This window comes from Choloepus didactylus, chromosome 13 (assembly GCF_015220235.1).
Source record: "Choloepus didactylus isolate mChoDid1 chromosome 13, mChoDid1.pri, whole genome shotgun sequence".
NCBI lineage: Eukaryota > Metazoa > Chordata > Mammalia > Pilosa > Megalonychidae > Choloepus > Choloepus didactylus.
Window position 1 is genome coordinate 14,058,974 of NC_051319.1, and position 22,706 is coordinate 14,081,679.

Sequence of the window (22,706 nt, forward strand, 5' to 3'; positions counted from 1 at the left end):
GAAAGTCAAGTATAGAATTACCATATGACTCAGCAATACCACTTCCAGGTATATACCCAAAAGAACTGAAAGCAGGAGCTTGAACAGACATTTGTATACCAATGTTCATAGTGCTATTATTCACAATTGTTGAATGGTGGAAACAACTCAAATGTCTACCAACAGATAAACGGATTAAAAAAATGTCATATATACATACAATGGAATATTATCCAGCTATGAAAAGGAATGAAGTTCTGATGCATGCTACAATATGGGTGAACCAGACACAAAAGTACAAATACTACATGTGCTGGTTTGTATATTTATGTCCCCCAGAAAAAGCCATATTCTTTAATGCATTCTTGTGGGGGCAGACATATTAGTATGGATTGGGTTGGAACCTATTGGTTCAGTGTCCATGGAGATGTGACCCACCCAACTGTAGGTGATAACTCTGGATAATTTCCATGGAGGCGTGGCCCCGCCCATTCATCATGGGCCTTGTTTAGTTTACTGGAGCACTATATAAACTCAGACAGAAGGAGCTTATAGCTAGCTGGAGCTGAGACAGACATTTTGAAGACGGCTGTTGGAAGCTGACGCAGACATTCTGGAGAACACCAATTTGAAACGCAACCTAGGAGCAAGCAGATGCCAGCCATGTGCCTTCCCAGCTAACAGAGATTTTCTGGATGCCAATGGCCTTTCTCCAGTGGAGGTAACCTTTGTTAATGGACACTTTATGGCCTTAAGATTGTAACTGTGTAACCAAATAAACTCCCTTTATAACAGCCAGTCCATTTCTGGTGTTTTGCATTCCAGCAGCATTAGCAAACGAGAACACTATATGAACTTGCTTATATGAAATAAGCAGAATATGCACAGTTATAAAGTCAAACTAGAAAACAGGTTACCAGGGGCTAAATGGGTGAGGAGAATGGGGAGTTAATGTTTAATTGGTATGGAGTTCTGTTTGAGGTGATGGAAAAGTTTTGGCAAAGGATAGTGGGGATGGAGGCACAACTTTGCATATGTAATTAACATAATTGAATTATATATTGAAAGAGGGGAAAAAAGGAAATTTGAGGTTGTATATCAGTTACCACAACACACACACAAACCCACAGAATTGTATAACACAAAGAATGAACTCTAATGTAAACACTGGTCCAAAATTAATATATTTATATTTATATTAATAACATTTTTCATGAATAGCTTAATTATAATTTTTTCATGAATTATAACAAAGGTACCCTACTAATGCAAAATGTTAATAATAAGGAAAATTGTGGGGGGGGTTATATGTAACCTACAACTGTTCTAATAAAATTACTAGGCCCCCAAGGAGCTTTTGTTTATGTGAATTATATCTATCAAGATTTACTATATTAGAAATTAAAGCATAAATTTTTAAAATATTTATTTTAATTTTTAAATATATATTTAACTCACTTCAAAATAACAAAGGAAATGTATTAGTCAATGAAAATAACATTTTTACAAGAAAAAACTATATTTTACAAAACTAAAACATTCAGTGAGAAGAATGGCACTGTTTTATTCTTTGGTATATCTTTTAAATGTGTGGATTAACAGAAGCTAGCTTCTACATTTAATCCATTCAATATCACACATCATAGAGCCTCTGGAAAACTGCACTGTACACTTGTGAGCAAATGAAAGTGAAAAAGGCAAAAAGTGACTTAGTATTATGAAAATAACTTTGACATTACAGATTCCCTGAAAGGATCTTGGGGATTCAAAGGGGTTCCTAGACCATACTTTGAAAACCACTGGTCTAGTGAACAAAATAGCTAAATGTATTTTAAGTATCTTAGTGAAAACTACAAATTCTTTGGGAACAAAGAGAAGGAAGCACTAACTCTCTGGAGTTAGTCAGGTAACCTATACAGGATGATGTATCTGCCTGGAGCCAAATCTTTACAATAGCTACAAAACCTTACACGATCTATATCATACGTATATTAGTAACACGTTACATGAATTAATATCTACTTTTCTGAGAGTATCTCCCATTCTCCACCTCCCCTTCTCTCACTTGGTTGCTGTTCCCCAGCAGGCCAAATTTGCTTTCTCTTCCCAAGCTTTGTATTTGTTGTTCCCACTGTCCTGAAAGCTCTTCCCCCAAATATCTTGGGCATACCAGACCATCCTGAAGACTGAAAAATGCTGTCTCCAAACATCTGTGATCCATTCATGGCCCACTCTGGGAAATTCTGCCACAGGTTAGCACTTTTTTTTTTTTTTTTTTTTAATTTCATCTTACAGGAAGTTACAAAAATAATACAAAAACAACACAGAAATCCAGTATACTCCCATGGCAGCCCCTGGCCTGAACAAAACAGGCCTGTGGACCTTGGCACACAGCAGTCTGCGTGACCTAGGCAGCTAAGGTTTAACCTATCATCTTTGTAAGCCAGTAAAGAGAAAAAGGGTAAATTGTAACTTCAAATGGAAGGTAAGCAAGAGGTGAGAAACTCTTGGTCTCACCAAAGAGCAAGAATGTCAATCTAGTCTACCTGCTTCCTGGCCCCCAAGTGTTATCACTCTTGTGGTTATTTACAGAGCCCCACCCTATAATTCTTTCCTTTCTACACCACCCCCATGTCACAGGATGCTCTCCCACCCTTAGGAATGTCTTTGTCTTAAACCCTTATAACTGGCTCTCTGTCCTCTTTCAATCGCGCAGCCAACTTCCCTGAGAAAGCGGTAGTCCCCCAGTGAGAAAAAAGCCATTTGATTTCTGCCTCCCTGTGAGTAAGCCCCAAATAAAGTTCATGTTTCAGAAAATGCACGGCATCTTCTTTGGTCTTTTGACTAGCAAAGCCCCCTCAGGCTGTGATACCCCCTACCCACATACTCAGACTTAGCAAGTTTTAACATTTTGCCACATTTGTTCGTTCTTTCTATCGATCTATTTCCTAAACATTTGAGAGTAGGCTCCTTTAACACTTGACATTTCCTAAGAACAAGGATATTCATTTACATAAACACATTAAGTTTAGTTATCAAGTTGAAGAAATTTAAAATTGATATAAAGTTTACAGTCTATATTCCAATTTTTAAGTATTATCCCAATAATGTTCTTTTGCACATTTTCTCCTCCATTATTAGATCCAGGCCTCAGGTATTGCATTAACTTGTCACTGTGTCTTTAGTGTCTGTTTTTTAAAAATTGTGGTACCATATATACAACATAAAATTTCCCATGTCAACCATGGAAGACAACCAATATGACTAGTTCCCTTTGTCTCCTTCCAGATATATTTTGTTATACAAAGTTGTTAAATGTACAGAATGATACTATAGTATGGTTTGTGTGTATATACATACCAATTAACAGTTTTAAAACATGCACAGAAACGATAAAGACCAAATTCAGAATAAAGCTTCCTTCTAGGGAAAGAGAATGAGGAATAGACTCAGAAAGGGGCACTAAGGGGTTTCGAATGTGCTTGCAATGTTTTACTTCAGGTTTATTATGCTTTCTCTAGTTTTTTTTTATACCTGAAGTATTTCTTCTTCTTCATTAAAAAAAAAACATAAAAGAGAATCAGATAATTTAGTTAGTTTCAGAATTAATGGGCTTGAAACCATAGGATATTAAAATAATGGTATTTGGTCAATACTTTAAAATGAGACTAAAGCTCAGGAGAGAGACAGAGGTTGGGGATCCACATAAAGTAACAGCTGAAGTTCCAAGAATAAATGTTAATATACCGTACACTGTATAACTTAACAAAGTACACATTTCTTAAGAACTGGGACAAAGTACACATTTCTTAAGAACTGGGACCAAGCCTTTCCCATTTTGAGTATCCCTGCAGCTACCTCCTGCGCATAATGAGATTTCAACATACTTACCTACCTACTATTCTTAGGTTTCAAGAAAAAACAACCAGAAATGTGTGAACCTATTTACTAAAGTAACTTAATAGAATGACCCCTTCATTGTTCGATTCATTTCACATATACATGTATTAAATGCCTATTTTGTGAAAAGCAGCATAATAGGAACCATTCTTCTGGTCCCTGAGAAGATGAGAAGAACTACTTGACCTTAAGAAAATTTTCATATACCTTGATATAATGCAGAGTCCTTAGAATTTAACATCTTAAGACTGGAGATTAAAATTAAAATACCGCACTGGTAACCTAAGTTCAAATATATTTCAGTAGACTTACAGGCCTTCAAAAGTTTCATAGAGTATAGATGTATTTCAGGCAATGAATGCCATATTAAAGACATGCCATTCAGTACTGTTCAGAAGCTGGTGATCATTTAGTAAAAACATAAATAGATGCCTACTCACTCCAATAACCTTTATAAATTAAGAAACCCTGAGTTAGCCTATGTATATACCTCTCCAGAAGATTTCTCAGGATCTCAGCAACAAGAAATAGGGAACTCAGTTGAAAACAAAAAATTAAGGAGGGTTTGGATATACCTATAATGTAGCAATAAAATTGTAGGAATGTCTTATGATAACTATAGTGAATAATTTATAGATTTTGGAACAAAGGTTCTCCAAAACTCACCTTACTATTCTTTCCCTACAACAAACTTAATGGAAGTACAATAAAAGAGTGAAACTGGCTGTGGTACACTGTGTTAATTATTACTTATACAGTATTTTTTAAGCTGTTAAAAAGACAAGGTCATTGATATAAACAAAACAAAGAAGATTTTTTTGCTGGGGTTTGTGGTTGGGGCACCACTGCCTCGGCAGTTTACAGAAATATAGTCCTAGAAATTATGCAAAAACACAAGCTTCATATCTTCTTTTCTCCTTCCACAGCCCATCAGTGAACAAGACATACAACTGAAACACAAGATTTTATAAAAGTTTAAAAGATAGCAAATACTGACCCCCCTCTCCTGGGGGTCAGTAACCATTCAACCTTTTGTCTTCTATCCACATTGTTTATAAATCTACAGAAAAATAATAATGATGATGCTCACAATAATAATGACAGCAGTTAATATATATCGGACATAAATCAGGCAATCAGGCATTTAGGCCAGGTGCTTTACATGATTACCTTATTTAATTCTACTAAGAACAATATGAGAGAGGTACCATTCATTAACCCCATTTTCCAGGTAAGAAAATGAAGACTTCCAAAGGTTAAGTAACTTTCCCAGGTTCACCTAAGTAGTATGTAGTAAGTGGAGCCTGGGATTCCATCTGTCTAATGCCAATTCACGAATAACTAACTACAGTACCCATTATGCTGTAATTATGCTAATTGATTCAGAGCCTTATTAAATCAAATTAAAATTATATTATAAACAAAAGTTTTCTTTATATTATAAAGAAAAGGTTTTATTCATTCACTTGCTCACTGGAAAGATTTTTGTTGAGTATTTATTATGTGCCAATAACATACCAAGTGATTCAAAGACAAAAAGATGTGAATTCTGAGTGAGGCTGCTAAGTAAGTGATCTTTGGTTCAATCAGCTTTATGACAGGTTATTAAAAAAAAAAAAAAACAACAGCTCTCTTTGGGCACATAACAGCTTCACACTGGGATATTATATTCTTCTATAAATGTGTTACTGGCAATGGAATATTAGGCTAGATAGATCACACCTCTAAGTAAGTATTTACATTCTAAGGGCTCTGGATTGCCATTATTAACAAAATTTTCCAATCCTGCTTACTACAGATTTTCAAAATTTTCTATTGAACAAAAAATGAAATGAAAACACACAATACCCATGCACATGCACACGCACACACACAAAAGGGGCAAAGATTCTTCATTTCTGTTCAACTTGCAGAATAATGTAGCTTGTGGTGGGAAAACCACAGTGATGACCGGCCTTAGCTTTTCCCCTTTCCAGCTTGAAGAGGCATCTGGTTGCCAGCTGTATAGTTCCTACAAGTCACTGCTTGCCAAGTAGTTGGCAGAATGTGGTGAAAAGCTGACCACCTGCAATCCATTTTGACACTGCCTCTGACCACCACTGTGGAAAACTGGATACTGTGCAGAAATTCCCAAAGGAGTTGGCTAAATTTCAAACTAGGAAGTTGGCCATTCTGGCTGAACTCAATTTAACGCAAATCAAAGGTGTATGATGTGGGAGAAGAGGAGAAAAGAAGAGAAGATAGTAAAGCTAGCAAAGCTGACAAGAATAACTTAAGGGGCTATTTTCTTATCCTCTCCCAGATACCCTTCACATGTTATATCCATCATTACTTTAAATCCAGGAAGCATGTAAAGAGCTAAAGTTAAGAGAGAAAAACTATATCTCTAGATCTACATTAGTAAACTTCATTTACATTTTCACTTTCATGTCATTATAATATATATTAAACTAATATTGTGGAGATTTTACTTACCTTGTATGTTATTTCTATGCCTGCTATACATTATATGTACCCCATAAAAAATTGTATATCAGAGGTGTAAGTATAAACAAATTTGGAAGATGCCACAGTTTGGGAAAGGTGCTTGCTCTATTAAAAAAAAAAAAATCTATACAATTTCCCCACAGGTTCATGATATAAAATTCTATAATCAAGGCTTGCAGATTTGTAATTATGATATGTCAGCTGCATTTAAACAAGAGTGTTAAAAGATTGTTAAAGTTAAACTAACACAACTGCAGTGTGAATTGTCCTAGTCTCATTCTAATCTACTGATGTCACTTTCATTTAATCAGAAGGACACTATGGGCCAATGTCAGTGCTATTTTCAGTGCCCTAACATTCTTTGTTCACATTAGATTTTAAGCCATTACCAATCTAAAATAGTTATAAAAAGATATACTTAAGGAACCATTTTTAATCAATTCACTCACCAATGGGCTACTTTGGCAGGTATTATTGAAAGTAAGTGGACTTTAAAGTTAAGTAACCTTATATGCTAGAAGGAAGCATTTTTTCTTGCAGAATTCCCTGAATTTACTAAAAAACATTTTTTATAAACACAAATGCTACTTGGAAACTTACAGTGGACTAAGTTATTTAGCTGAAATACCACATCATCATTTAGGAAATATGAATACTGTATTTTCTTCTTTTTTAGTGAAAATTATTTTCTAAATCATTAACAATTTAAATTAACACAGGGTAAAAAAGCTACTCTGGCAATGATTCATAATAACAGCATGCATTTATATTTTAATTTAACTAAGGTACAATGTTCAATTCACAGCTGTACTCATAGCAAAAAAACTCCAAATAAATTATGATACGCACAACAATCCTGTGTTAGCTAGTTACAGAAAGGGTGACCAATCATCCCAGTTTGCCTAGGACTTCCCCAGCGTTAATAATGAAGGTTCTACATCCTGGAAACCCCTCAGTTCCAGGCAAACCAGAACAACTGGTGTCACCTAGACATCAAAAAATAGGTGTTTCACAGTTCTGTGCTAGGGAAAACATAAAGCAAAGCAACATTTGGTAACTTTCTGCTAGTGCTGCCAGATAAGCTGTAAGTCTTTCAAGAGCTATCAGCAGGTCTAGTAATCTGCCTGGAACATGGATTCAAATCTTTAAAAAGAGCCCACCAGACCCAAATCTATAAACTAATACTTCCAGCAAGTAACATGTGAATAAAGGCTGCTACTTGAAGAAACCATTTTAATAGTCCATTCAGTCCCTAGCACCCACATCTCTAGTTTTTTACAGCCAGAATTAGCCGTTTAAATAAGCAATACCATTATTGGGAAGGAGAGATCTAAGAAGTCCTAGGTTAGGTTCAGCACAAAGTTAGCCACATTGCTGTCCAATTCACCTTACAAGCCAGTTCTGGTACCTTACAAGCCATTTCTAGTAACTTGTTCCTAGTAATCTAACCTCTCTGTTGAAACCCATTTCCAGAAATCCGATCCTTTGCCCTTGTTCCCCTGAGAGGTTTCTCTAGGACTGTGGCACTGTGCAGCCTTTGTCTATTTTCCTAAGGCCTAAAACACTGCCCCGGAAATCGGCTTTTAGCCTCTTTTCTAGTGTGGGCTGCCATCCACTAGATTGCCTTCACCATCTTGACAATCTGCTGAAATGGCCATCTTCTACTCATTACTTCATCTTCCAAAATGCCAACAACCACCACACCTCTCTGACAGTCTACCTGCCTGTCCAGATTTCTTTCTAAGACCCATTCCAGGAACTTTTGAATGACCTGAAGTGCTTCAGCAGATGTGATAAGACAATAAATTCTAAGAATTCATTCTCTCTTACTCTAGCCTACCCAGAATGGACTCTAGGACTGATACCTACAATATATTTCCAGTGGCTCTCAAGTCCTGGAGAGAAAGATAAAGGATTTGGGAGCATAAATGAAGATTTTTAAATCTCTCCTTCCAAATAAAGGTTATGACTTCTGAAGAGGAATGAGGCTATGGGAAATGAAAATCTACATAGAGGAAAGTGTCAAGAACAGAAATTGGTTTTTAGACCTTTGTTTTAAGAAACCAATGAAGAGAATCTCTTGTGTAAAACCAAGAATTGTCTGAAGCATGAAACTAACCAACAAGTCTTTGCAACTAGATTTGAAGAAAAGAGTAAAATGCATACCTTTTAAAACCTTTTTATTAAGAAAAAATTTAAATATGAAGACAGGATATAATGAAGCCCCAACATCATCCAGTTCATACAACTATTAATATGTTGCCATATCTACCACATTTATTTTTTTTCTTTGCTGTGGTAAAATGTAGATTTTTAAAAATAGGAAACTAAGGCAGAAGATAGAAAGACAGAAAAATAAGTTTCAGGAGAAAATTAAGAGAGAGAGAGAGAAAGGAACAATAATTATGGACTTAGATATCAAGTAATAAAGTATATGAGTAATAAACCACTAAAATAACTTTTAGGTTTTTTCTTTTTAAGCATATCTCATTTTAGTACATAAGGAGAGGCTCTACACATAAATGTCAACAGAGAAGCCTTGAAAAGAAAATGAATGGTAGACATTTCCATTAACTGACAAACAATTTGAGATATTCCAGTAAATTACGAAAAATTTCATAATTTCAAAATGAAGTATGAAAGATGTTTTTCTTTATAAAGTTTGATAATGTTCTACTTGAGGATTTTTTAATGCCTAAAAACGTATTTAGTTTGTAATTACCTAAATGACTATTTTTTTTAAGAGTATTATAAGCATATTAACTACTTGAACTGAGCAATTTTATAAACTAGCAAAGATCATTAGGATGACAAATATCAAGACCATACAGGCTATCAATAGGAAACTACCATTAGAACTTATTTCTCAAGACTTTCAGACTAAAGTATTCTCCATCTACCCTTGTACATCTGCCAAAAACACTTATTAGAAATGACATAACCAAAGTAAGCTTATCAAAAGCAGACAACAGAACTCTGGGGTGAGTGATAATGCAGATTATATTTTCAATTATACATTTCAATTCCCCTATTACAAATTTTAAAAATATTATTTATTAAGAGCGTTGCAGTTTAAAGTAGAAAACTGAAGATCAGAACCCGGGTACTGTCCCTTGCTCTGCCACTAATAGTGAAACCTTAGACAAAGTTTTTTGTAAACTTCATTTCCTCATCTATAAAACATGGATACATACAATATTATTAGCTAACATTTACTGGGCACTAACTATTTGCCACAAACTGTGTTAAAAAGCAGAGCAGATTTTTTTTGCAACATCTGTATGAGATAGGTACTTACTCCATTTTACAAAAGATGAAACTGAAGCACAGCACATTATAATATATTCAATAACACATAACTAATAAATGGTGGAATCAAGATTTGAATCCAAGGAGTCTCACTTCAGAGAACGTAGAACATTTAACTACTTCTCACACTAACTCCTTACTGCCTTAGTAGAAAAGAAAGCCTCCAGGAAGTACACTGTGCTAAGACTCAAAGGCTATATCTTGAAAAGTGAATTTATTCTCCACTTTGACTTGTCCTTTTTCTGGTATAAATAACAATGAAGGGAGGAGACGTGAGTAGAGAGGAAGAAGCTAGTTGGCTAGGATTATACATTTCTACCGCAAAATTACACAGCTTCTTCAGAAGGCTGTCTATGTTTTCTCTTGGAATACCTCATCAAAAACAGTTTAATCTTCTAGGAACCGAAAAATAAAGTTTTAATGACCGCTGAGGGGTCTAACAGCAATGAGGAACTAGAGCAAATTACAGCACTGCCCTACCCATGATAGTTATTTAGGCTGCCTCTGGAGCGAGCTTCGGGCAAGTTTACTAGGCACAGCCAGGCAACAGAAGTTTAAGAAGTGTCCTGGAAGTTCACGCCCAAGTTCTTAAAGGCTGCGAGTCCCGCCAGCCATGTTAGACGATTACAGGGCGCCACCATCGTCTAGTGTTCTTTTGTATTTTGATAAGGGCCAGGCGCTCCAAGGCCGCGGTCCTGTATACTTCTGAACCTGGTTTTGCGTGCCCCTGAGAGTAACTACGGGACTGAATTCCGCCTCCCGCCGTCCAAATTCAGTAAAGAAACCCGGGAGCGTTCACAGAAGATGCAGGCCCAAGGCCCGCCCACCGTCCCGGTCCCAGGCCGCCGCCCCTTGCCGCAATTCGGTTCGGCGTTTGAAAAGAGAGGTGGGGGGGAGGGGGCGTGCCCTGGCCAGCGGATCCCAGCGCTGGCTGGAGCCCGGCTCCCGCCCAGCCGGGTCCACGACAGGCCCGGAGCCCCGGATGAAGCCCAGCGTCGGCGACCCCTTGGGCCTGTGCCCCGCCTGGACTCTCGGCCGGCCGGGAGGCAAGGAAGAGAAAGCGCTGGCGGGTGTGCCGCTCGTGACTCCTTACCGCTTCACCACACCGGTTTTGATCTTGATCTGCCTGACGCGAGGATCCGCCATAGTCTCTTAGGCGCCGCGGGGAGGAGGGGCGGAGAACCAGAGTACCGGTGAAGGGAGACTGCGCGAAGTAGTAGGTTGACCGGCGTAGCCGCTGCTGCTCCGCGCGCATGCGTAAACCTCGGAGCGCCCTGGAGCCTCTGCCACGCCCCCGAGCCATGCGCTGCGGGTGGTTCGCTTCGTGTTCCCTCTGTCTTCTGCATCCGCTCTGCTACCCCTGTCTAGGAGCCTGCCTTCTAGTCACAAGGATAACCCTCCTTTTAGTTCGCGGACAGCCGTCTTTTTATATTGGACACAAATTACACTTTCTCGGTCTCCACAGCCTGGACGTTTAAGGAAACTTTAGCATCCTCCTGGGTAGATTGGTTTGGCTGTGACATTGCTTTGCAGGATTATGGGTTTAATGGACCGAGTGACCTAAAATTCGTATTAAGGATATTTTCGGTGTCATTATCTGGTAGTCAAACAGGACAAAGTAATGTATGTTTAATGAAATAAACTACCGTCATGCACGCAGTCAAGAAAATCCTTACCTTTTACCCCAGACCCGTGCAAAAACTAATTTGTAGATAAAGTGCCTGTCAAAGGAAATGACTATAGGACATCTTGAAATAATCATCGCCGCCTTTGACCTGAGTGATGATCACAAGTCTTAGGCAGATTTGGTGGACAATAGTTTGCATGCTCAACACAATTTGTTTGCTTAAGCAACCAAAACAACCAATACCTAATAACCAGGGCAAGGGTACACCATGGATTATGTGGTACAATTGAATGGATGCAAAAGAACGTGCCCACATACACACTCAATGCAGGAAACATTGTTCATAAAGGTGAGATATATAAAAAAAAATTAAAACATGGGAAACATAAAAACATTATATCAGACAAATGAAACTCATACAGCATTTCAAATAATGCAAATTATTTGTATTTTTTTAAAGGTCCAATGCCATTAACATTATTTAAAATAGTAACTAATTTAAGCATAACATAATAAAACTAAATCTTACTTTTGTATTATAGTAGACACAGCCAGGAATTGGAATGCCTTTTCCTTTTAATCCAATCTTGTGGGGGCAGACCTGTTGTGAGTGGGACCTTTTGATTAGACTGTTTCCATGGAGAGTGACCCTGCCCATTCAAAGTGGGTCTTAATTCCCTTGCTGGAGTCCTCTATGAGATGATAAAAGGCAGAGACATTTTGCAGAGAGTAGAGAGAAGCTAAAGAAGAAAATGCTCCAGGAGAAGCAAGAAGGACCCGCAGAAACTGAGCAAACCATTTTGAGACCAGAACGCAGAAGGGCCAGCAGACGTCACCATGTGCTTTCCCATGTGACAGAGGAACCCTAGATGCCATCGGCCTTTCCTCAGAGAAGGTTTCTACCCCTTGGTGCCTTGATTTGGACATTTTCATGGCCTTAGAACTATAAATTTGCAACCTAATAAATCCCCATTGAAAAAGCCAGCCCATGTCTGGTATATTGCATTCCAGCAGCTTTAGCAAATCTGAACAAAGAATAATCAGAAATCAACTATTAAAGCTCTTGAAACATGGATAGCGTGTTATGGGAATCCTCTAATCAGAATCAAATCAAGGTAGTCATTTCACAGGAAAAGAGAAAAAAAAGGGGGGGGCTGAAAACAAAGGAAAATGCTTGAACTCTCCTTTAGCAAACAACTCAGCAGAAGAAAACAGAGAAAGATATAAAGTGTTGTCAAAAGAAAAATTTTAAATACTACCAAATACCACAGATCTGAAAGGTTGGTCTAAACAAGTTTGGAAGGCTGCTAAAGCCTTGAATCACAAGGAAAGGTTGAAATTACCTAGCCCTATCAGAAATGATTAAAACACAACCTACTAACATAAAAATACCAGATTATACAGAAAGACATACTAAAAAGGGACTGGAGGAAAAAGTGGTAGTTAGAAGCACAGATGGAACTATGGAGGTGGGAGAAGTTACAGCATCAGCCTCACATGAGACTTACTGGCTAACCCTGGGAAAAGGACATCTAGCTCATGTTAAACATACTAATATCACACCTGTATAACTTGCAGATGTGCTGCAGGGTACTGATCACAACAGTCTTTTCAATCTATCCTTTAGTTGGAAGCCAAACTCACTGCAAGAATGGAGGTGAAACCAGTGGCAAAAGTTCCACCATCTCCAACTTCTACAACAGCGCTATGTCACACTGCCAAACTTTACTTCTACTAAATCGGAAGTTATACCCATACCTCCTACACCACAGAAACTTCAACACTTTAGAAGAGAGGAGAGAAGCAATGAAGTGAAGCATCATCAGTTATGAGCAGCTGTGGCAAGGACTCCAGGACTTCGAATGGAAATACTGGGGATGGCCAGCACCAAACTGGGACACTGAGGATTTCGATAATTCCATACTGAAGGTACTGAGACTGACTTTCCTGAGCAATTTTCTGATTGAGGTAGAAGCAGCTTTAGGCACTATTCAAGGCTTGAGTGTATACTCAGATTTGATACCTGATTTGGTTTCTGTAATTACATATTACAGTCAAAGAGCAGGTGTATATTATACACAATGGGCTTTTGGTACTCTAGAACCAGCAGAACTGCCAACAGAGACAGCCTAAAAAGTTCTAAGAACCCCATTTGCTGCCAGAGTAGCTCTCGTTTAAGGAAACTAATAACATATCCATAGGGAATCGCAACTAATTGCTCTAAAAGGCTGTATATCTTGTTATTGTTTAGTGCTATGTATGCTATGTTTTTGCTGAGTAATGTTGTCAATAATACTAACCATGGGAGACATATTACAAGTGTGACTGGTAATTCTGGTAATTACAGAAAATTCTGGAAATTATAACCATAGTCACAACTACCATGGACCCAATTATACAAATTAAAGAAAAATATTTCATTTCTGGCTGGATTGACTGGCTAGCGGAAACAAGTAGCCTTCACACCTCAGCATACCTTATATGAGTATATGAAAACATCAGAATTTGAATACTTGTTCTCTCATGCTTGTACTAATCACTTTGGCCAGCATTTCCAGTGGAAATGTTATGATAACCTTCAGATACTTAAGTAGATGTGGAGATCACCCCGCAAGCACCCCGCGAGCACATTGAATTCTATAATCTAGCCACATGGGTGAAGCTTTAAAGTACTAATATAGCTATGGCTTATCAAGCAAAGGGAGGTTACCAAACATTTCTAGGATGTGCTATGAAAAGTTACTGTAATCTTGTAGGTAAAAATAGGACAAGTCTTGTAACAGACATGATCCCACATAACGCACAAAATAGGAAAAGTTGTGACTGGTGCTTAGAATTGTCAGCAAGATGTTTATACTATTTGGCTATGACACAGTGGGTATCTGAGGAAGTTGATGATGGTTATAATGATGTGCTGGTTTATATATATTATGTCCCCCAGAAAAAGCCATATTCTTTGATGCAATCTTGTGGGGGCAGAGGTATTAGTGTTGATTAAGTTGGAATCATTGGATTAAGTCATTTCCATGGAGATGTGACCCACCCAACTGTAGATGATAACTGATTAGATAATTTCTATGGAGGCATGGCCCCACCTATTCAACCTGGGCCTTGATTAGTTTACTAGGGCCCTATATAAGAGCTCAGACAGAAGGAGCCTGCTGCTGCAACTTACAGAGACATTTTGAAGACAGCCATTGAAAGCAGAGTTTTGCTGATGCTTTGGAGGTACTAGCATAGAGTTTGTCACGAGAAGCTGACACAGAGACAGTTTGGAGAACGCCATTTTGAAACACAACCTGGGAGCAAGCAGACGCCAGCCACATGCCTTCACAGCTGACAGAAGTTTTCTGGATACAGTGGCCTTTCTCCAGTGAAGGTACCCTATTGTTGATGCCTTAACCTTGGACACTTTATGGCCTTAAGACTGTAATTGTATAACCAAATAAACCCCCTTTACAAAAGTCAATCCGTTTCTGTGTATTTTGCATTCTGGCAACATTAGCAAACCAGAAAAGATGATGAGGAGGAAGAAGAAGACAATAGTGAAGAGGAAGATGAAGGAAATAGCACTTTTCCCATACCACAATCACACACCATACTTATAACTCTCATGCAGCAACAAGTGTTAAATTCTACAAAAGAATTGTGTAAAGTTAATGTGAAATAACCTCCATTACTGTAAAATGAGCTAATGAGAATAAGGCTACTTCAGGTATTCCAGCCTGGCCTCACGTGAACTATAGGATATTAAGGGACAAGTCTATCAACATTTGAGATTGGAAGGTCAAAGAGATCTGAGCGATCCCGAGAGTGGGTGAATCTGGCAGAACAAGAGGTAAAGTCCAGCTGTCTCTTCCCTGAGTGTTAATTCTTCCAGTGCCAACCTTGGAGGGTTGAGATGAAATTTTATTAAAAAGTACTGCAGATTCCTTTACAAATAAAAAGTGTTTCTCCATACCTTTACAAGGCTATGAACTCACAGTCTCACCTTCCTCCCATGCCATTCTCTCCCACAAGACTACAAGCTCTTCAAGATTAGAGAATACATTACATTCATCTTGGTGTCCCTGGCATCAAGCCTGATGCCTCGCACCTAGTAGATGCATTGAAATTATTTGCTGAGTTGCATAAAAAGTCAAATATGTGACTGAGGTAGTTTTCTAATTTTGACAGAAACAAGAGACTGGTCATTTCTTTTTACTGTCCTGGTATTATGAGGCAACCTACATCTATAGGGCCACAGAGTTCACTGTGCAGTTGCTGTGAGATTTAATAAAACCAAATGTCTGACTAGACTATTTTAATAAAGAAGTACTCTTGATAAAGGTATATTTTTTTTTGTAAAATGTCCATGATAATTACCTCTAGATGCTTGAAAGACTTGAAACATTTCCTTCATAATTCAGAAGTCCACCTCTTCTGAAGATTTTCTTCCTTCCCTTACATGTGTGCTTCTTTCAAATTCTCTTGGCCCTACCTCTTACAGGAGCCACTGCAGAGGCACCTAATTGCACTCAGGCTTTGACCAGCATTGCATGAATACAACCTGACAGTGCCTTGCTTCAGGCCCCAGACACGTGCATCTTGCCTTCTGCCCATGGCCTGAGACAGGCATGGAAAACTGCTCGGTACACATGTATGATAAAAGGGACAAACACGAGAGGGACTGCTTCTTTTCCCACTTCTTCCATGAAAGGGGATGGAATAACTGAAGCTGAAACATCCATATTCCAATCATGAGGGAGAGACAAAAAAAGAAAAAAGAAAAACTTCAGAGAAGACAGTCCTGACATCGAGTTGCTGTACCAAAGTAAGCAGCTATTTCCAGACATCTTATGTGAGAAAAACAAATCTTTATATGATTAAACTACTGTCCATGAGCTTTCTGTTGCTTGCAGCCAAAAGGATTTTCTGATGTAGAACCTATTAGAGCTCCATGTGTGTGTCTCATTGTTAGGGAGAGAGGGAAGATATAGCCACTGGATCATGGAAGAAAAATAGCTATGAAAGCAGAAATACCTCTGATTGTGGCTTTCATAATGTGCTTTGTTCTCATTGTATGCATGTATCAAACATGCTACTTAAATGGCCACAGGTTACAGGGGATGAACGTTGGAGGACTGCATGTTTTAGACAATAGGATTTATACACAGGTATCAAGAGACTATAATCCTTTAGTCAATGACTTAGGAGGCCCCTACTTACAACCTAACAGGTATTTGATATAACAATTCATCGTTCTGACACACATTGCAATCATGATGTGCAGTTTTTTTTTTTTTTTATCATCATTTTATTGAGATATATTCACATACCACGCAGTCATACAAAACAAATTGTACTTTCGATTGTTTACAGTACCATTACATAGTTGTACATTCATCACCTAAATCAATCCCTGACACCTTCATTAGCACACACACAAAAATAACAAGAATAATAATTAGAGTGAAAAAGAGCAATTGAAGTAAAAAAGAACACTAGGTACCTTTGTCTGTTTGTTTGCTTCCCCTACTTTTCTACACATCGATCCATAAACTAGACAAAGTGGAGTTTGGTCCTTATGGCATTCCCAATCCCACTGTCACCCCTCATAAGCTACATTTTTATACAACTGTCTTCGAGATTCATGGGTTCTGGGTTGTAGTTTAATAGTTTCAGGTATCCACCACCAGCTACCCCAATTCTTTAGAACCTAAAAAAGGTTGTCTAAAGTGTGCGTAAGAGTGCCCACCAGAGTGATCTCTCGGCTCGTTTTGGAATCTCTCTGCCACTGAAGCTTATTTCATTTCCTTTCACATCCCCCTTTTGGTCAAGAAGATGTTCTCCATCCCACGATGCCGGGTCTACATTCCTCCCCGGGAGTCATATTCCACGTTGCCAGGGAGATTCACTTCCCTGGGTGTCTGATCCCACGTAGGGGGGAGGGCAGTGATTTCACCTTTCAAGTTGGCTTAGCCAGAGAGAGAGGGCCACATCTGAGCAACAAAGAGGCATTCAGGAGGAGACTCTTAGGCACAAATACAGGGAGGCCTAGCCTCTCCTTTGCAGCAACCGTCTTCCCAAGGGTAAAACTTATGGTTGAGGGCTCAACCCATCAAACCACCAGTCCCCTATGTCTGTGGTCATGTTAGCAACCATGGAGGTGGGGTAGGCGAATACCCCTGCATTCTCCACAGGCTCCTCAAGGGGGCACTAATGATGTGCAGTTTTTAATGCATCATGTTACAGTAGCTCAGCATATGATCTAATGCTGTGTAACATAAATTTTGCCAAAAGGAATGACATTACATGATACTGACTATTAAAAGACACACTATTTTTTCAGATCACATACCTTTTACCTATGCGTGCCCAATTCAAAAATTAAGCTGACAGGCAAAAATGGAGCGAATGTATAGCCTCAAAGCAGCATATTTATCTTGAGTAGTTTTGCACATTTCTACCTGCAGTCAATGATTCAATTCCATTTTTATATTTAAATGCATGAACAACATGAATGGACCTTTTTTTTTTGTTATTTGAAGTAAGATTTTTACTCAGGGTCAATCAAGAGAGACCTAAAAGGTGTTTTTGGATTACATGCTATGGATAAAGCCTTTGTATTTGTTTATCATGAGCTAACTATGACTGCTCTATTCGAAACTGTCACCACAATTTTTGTGATCATTTCCTCTCTATCCTATCTATGACTTTTTATTCTTTCCAATAAGCTGTCTTTCTCAGGTGCAAAAGAGTTTCTACTGTCATTACATATTCATTTCTATATTAATAGGAAATGCAACAAAAAAGATGAGAATTTTTGGGCAACATGTTATTACTAGATTACTGAAAGAACACTATTTACTGACTCATAAAAATCCATTGAAATAAATTCTAAAATTTATGCTATTCACTCCTTTTTTAAATTATCTTCCAACAGAATTTCCTGTCCATTAAGATAAACTAATTAAGGCCCAGAGAATTCTTCTTGGGTTAGAAACCTAAAAAACAAACAAACAAACAAAATTAAGCCAGCATCTATGAAAGCTTACTAAAATACTGTAGAATATTCTGCCAAGGGAAAGTCTTGTGAAATGGCTTTTCCCCTAATATTTTACTTCTTAATTGAGGAGAAAAATTTCTTTTCAACTCCCATATTTCAACTTCCACAACCTCCAAATCCAACATTATTACTCTGATATTAAATTATTGTGTCATTATTTTTATAATTATAATAATTATTATTATATTCTCATATTCTTTGAACATGTATGTGTATGTGTGATTACCCCTTAATCATATCATTAATATTTAAAGAATTCTTTTATTTGAAGGTTATATGCTTCCAAAGCATTTGAAAACTTTAGAGCTGATAAACATAGACAAATTCTCCTAGGATATTTAACCCTATTAAGAAACCAGAGTAATGGAATTCAAAAAAAACTTTGGTTGAATTCAGTACAACGGATATACTATATGACACCAAGTATTCAATAACTAATGACTTGGTTTTTTTTTCTTCACTTTTTACCCATATGTTTTGGTATTGAGCCATGCAGTGATGCTCCTAAAATAATTAAAAGCAGGGACTTGAACCCAGGCAGAATTTGTTTCAAACCCCAGCTCAGATTCTTCTGAAATAGATGACCTTAAGCAATTTACTAGATCTCTCTGAGATACAGTTTCCTTATCTGTAAAATGGAAATGAAAATATCTGCCACATAAGATTGTGGTTGTTATAAAAATTACATAAGACAATGTACGTAAAGAAATTGCCACAATGCCTGGCAAACCATAAGCAATAAATAAATGGCAACTAGTATTATCATTACTTATAAACCAAAAAATGACTTATTCAGAATTGATGCTCTTTAATAAAATTAAATTCTGGAGCAAGTTGATTTTCTTCAGTAAACTAGTAGAGAATTCCAATAGAAACTACTGTGTGTCCAAATTTAAGGATTATAAATTGTGATGTGACTATCATTAGATTGACCTTTATTGCAAACTATAAAGAAAGGAATTATCACACATTAAATTTATTATTGGCAATTTGGAACATTGAAGGATCCTTCAAATGGATACATCTAAAATATTCTGTGTCAGTTATGTGTTTTTGCCTATCAGGTTTCAATGCTAGTTGTGTAACTTTGGAGATATACTAACTTTCCTTTTTTCATCTGCAAAAACTTATGGGGAGTACAAGAGGCAGGGCAAGATGGCGGAGTGGTGAGGAGCAGAATTTCGTCTCTCCCCTAGAGCAGCTGGCAATTACCCAAGAACTATATGAAACAGTGTTTTCGGGGTCTCCAGTAACCAGTCACACATTGGACACAAGTTTGGAATTGGAGGAAAAGCTGAGATCCCAGCGAACATTGTAAGTTCCCCGGACCAGGGGGCTAGCGCCCCTCCCCACCCAGACCACACAGACTGTCTTGCTGCCGGCTCCCTGAAAGGGGGGAAAAAAAAACCAAAAAACAGCAATCTACTGAGGGCAAGAAAGGAGGCTCAATCCAGCCTCAACTGGAGAATTAATTAACAAATTAATTAACTAACTTTGGGAGCTGGGGTGCCAAAGAAGGGCTGGGCTCTGAGAAGTGGGAGCACGTAAAAGCGGGCACCCATTCCCAGACTCCAAAAAAGCCATTTTTTTTTCCCCTACATTTTGTCCCTTCTGGCTTCTCACTGATCCCTTATCTTTTTTTTTTTTTCTTTTGTTTTGTTTTGTTTTTACTGAGATTGTTCAGATACCATACAATTATCCAAAGATCCAAAGTGTACAATCACTTGCCCCTGGGTACCCTCATACAGCTGTGCATCCATCACCACACTTAATTTTTGTTCAATTTTTAGAAACTTTTCATTACTCCAGACAAGAAATAAAGTTAAAGATGAAAAAAGAAAAAAAGAAAAGGAAACTCTAATCCTCCCCTATCCCTAACCAACCCCCCTCAATTCTTGACTCGTAGTATTGGTGTAGTACATTTGTTGCTGTTTATGAAAAAATGTTGAAATACTACTAACTGTAGTATATAGTTTGCAATAGGTATATATTTCTTCCCTATATGCCCCTCTTCTAATTGTATTCTCATACATTTGTTCTGGTTCATGGAAGTGATTTCTAGTATTTGTACAGTTGATCATGGACATTGCCCACCATAGGATTCAGTTTTATACATTCCCATCTTTTGACCTCCAACTTTCCTTCTGGTGACACATATGACTCTGAGCTTCCCCTTTCCACCTCATTCACACACCATTCGGTGCTGTTAGTTATTCTCACATCTTGCTACCAACACTCCTGTTCATTTCCAAACATTTAAGTTCATCCTAATTGAACATTCTGCTCACACTAAGCAACCACTCCCCATTCTTAAGCCTCGCCCTATATCTTGGAACCTTATATTTCATGTCTATGAGTTTACATATTATAATTAGTTCCTATCAGTGAGACCCTGCAATAATTGTCCTTATGTGTCTGGCTTATTTCACTCAGTATATTGCCCTTGAGGTTTTGTCATCAACCCATTTTTTTTTTTAATATGATTTTGTTCACTCACCATACATTCCATCCCAAGTAAATAATCGATGGTTCTCTGCACGGTCATATATTTATGTGTTCACCACATTCACCACTATCTATATAAGGGCATCTACATTTCTTCCACAAGGCAGGAGGGAGAGTCAAAGAATGTAGAGAGGCAAAAGAAAGAGGAAAAAAAATGACAGCTAGGGAGCAGCAAAAGGAAAAATAACCTTAAATCAAAGTAGAATAAAGAATCAGACAATACCACCAATGTCAAGTGTCTAACATGCCTCCCCTATCCCCCCCTCTTATCTGCATTTACCTTGGTATATCACCTTTGTTACATTAAAGGAAGCATAATACAATGATTCTATTAGTCACAGTCTCTAGTTTATGCTGATTGCATCCCTCCCCCAATGCCTCCCCATTTTTAACACCTTGCAAGGTTGACATTTGCTTGTTCTCCCTCGTAAAAGAACATATTTGTACATTTTATCACAATTGTTGAATACTCTAGATTTCACCAAGTTACACAGTCCCAGTCTTTATCTTTCCTCCTTTCTTCTGGTGTCTCACATGCTCCCCACCTTCCTCTCTCAATCGTATTCATAGTTATCTTTGTTCAGTGTACTTCCATTGTTGTGCTACCATCTCCCAAAATTGTGTTCCAAACCACACACTCCTGTCTTCTATCACTCTGTAGTGCTCCCTTTAACATTTCCTGTAGGGCGGGTGTCTTGTTCACAAAGTCTCTCATTGTCTGTTCGTCAGAAAATATTTTGAGCTCTCCCTCATATTTGAAGGACAGCTTTGCTGGATATAGGATTTTTGGTTGGCGGTTTTTCTCTTTCAGTATCTTAAATATGTCACACCACTTCCTTCTTGCCTCCATGGTTTCTGCTGAGAGATCCACACATAGTCTTATTAAGCTTCCTTTGTATGCAATGGATCGCTTTTCTCTTGCTGCTTTCAGGATTCTCTCTTTGTCTTTGACATTTGATAATCTGATTATTAAGTGTCTTGGTGTAGGCCTATTCATATCTTTTCTGTTTGGAGTACGCTGCGCTTCTTGGATCTGTAATTTTATGTCTTTCATAAGAGATGGGAAATTTTCATTAATTATTTCCTCTATTATTCCTTCTTCCCCTTTTCCCTTCTCTTCTTCTTCTGGGACACCAATGATACGTACCTTATTGTACTTTGTTTCATCCTTGAGTTCCCGGAGACGTTGCTCATATTTTTTCATTCTTTTCTCCATCTGCTCCTTTGCGTGTAGGCTTTCAGGTGTTTTATTCTCCAGTTCCTGAGTGTTTTCTTCTGCCTCTTGAGATCTGCTGTTGTATGTTTCCATTGTGTCTTTCATCTCTTGTGTTGTGCCTTTCATTTCCATAGATTCTACTATGTGGTTATTTTCCATTGGAAAGCCCAGGTTGAGGGACTAGGCTGGGCTTGGGGGGAGACAGAGTACCCACAGTGTCTTTGAATTCCGTATTCACTACAGAAGGCCTCCACCCCTGTATTTAATTGGCAACTCAGGCTGACCAAGGAATCTACCTGGAGAGGCCCCAAAGAGGAAAGGGGAGAAGGGAATAGTGCCCCTGAGAGACAACTGGAGTTCTGAGGATTGGGAGAGTGGAGGGAGGTCCAGCTCAACTGGCAGTCCTCCTTCTGGGAATTCAGATTCCAGCTTCAGTCAGCCATGCCCCTGACAGGATCAGAGTCACCAGGAGAACTAAAGTCTACACACCTCCTTACATTGGTGGGGGAGCTGCGGGCTGGCCAGCGCCACCTGCTGGACAGGAGAGGAAAAGCACCAATTCTAAAGGCCTCATAGTAGGGTCTCATTCTCAGGAAAACTCCATACCCTCCCAATGAGACCTGGGCCTCACTGGA

General features: G+C 38.3%; 1 protein-coding gene across 1 annotated transcript in view; it reads right to left on the reverse strand.

The window, feature by feature from the left end:
* TBCA (tubulin folding cofactor A) overlaps nt 1-10,917 on the reverse strand; it is a 90,856-nt gene extending 79,939 nt beyond the window's left edge. Inside the window, exon 1 of the mRNA XM_037801713.1 lies at nt 10,769-10,917. Coding sequence (XP_037657641.1) covers nt 10,769-10,821 — 53 coding nt within the window. The 5' untranslated portion in view covers nt 10,822-10,917. The remainder of the gene's footprint in view (nt 1-10,768) is intronic.
* Between the last annotated feature and the right edge of the window lie 11,789 nt (nt 10,918-22,706).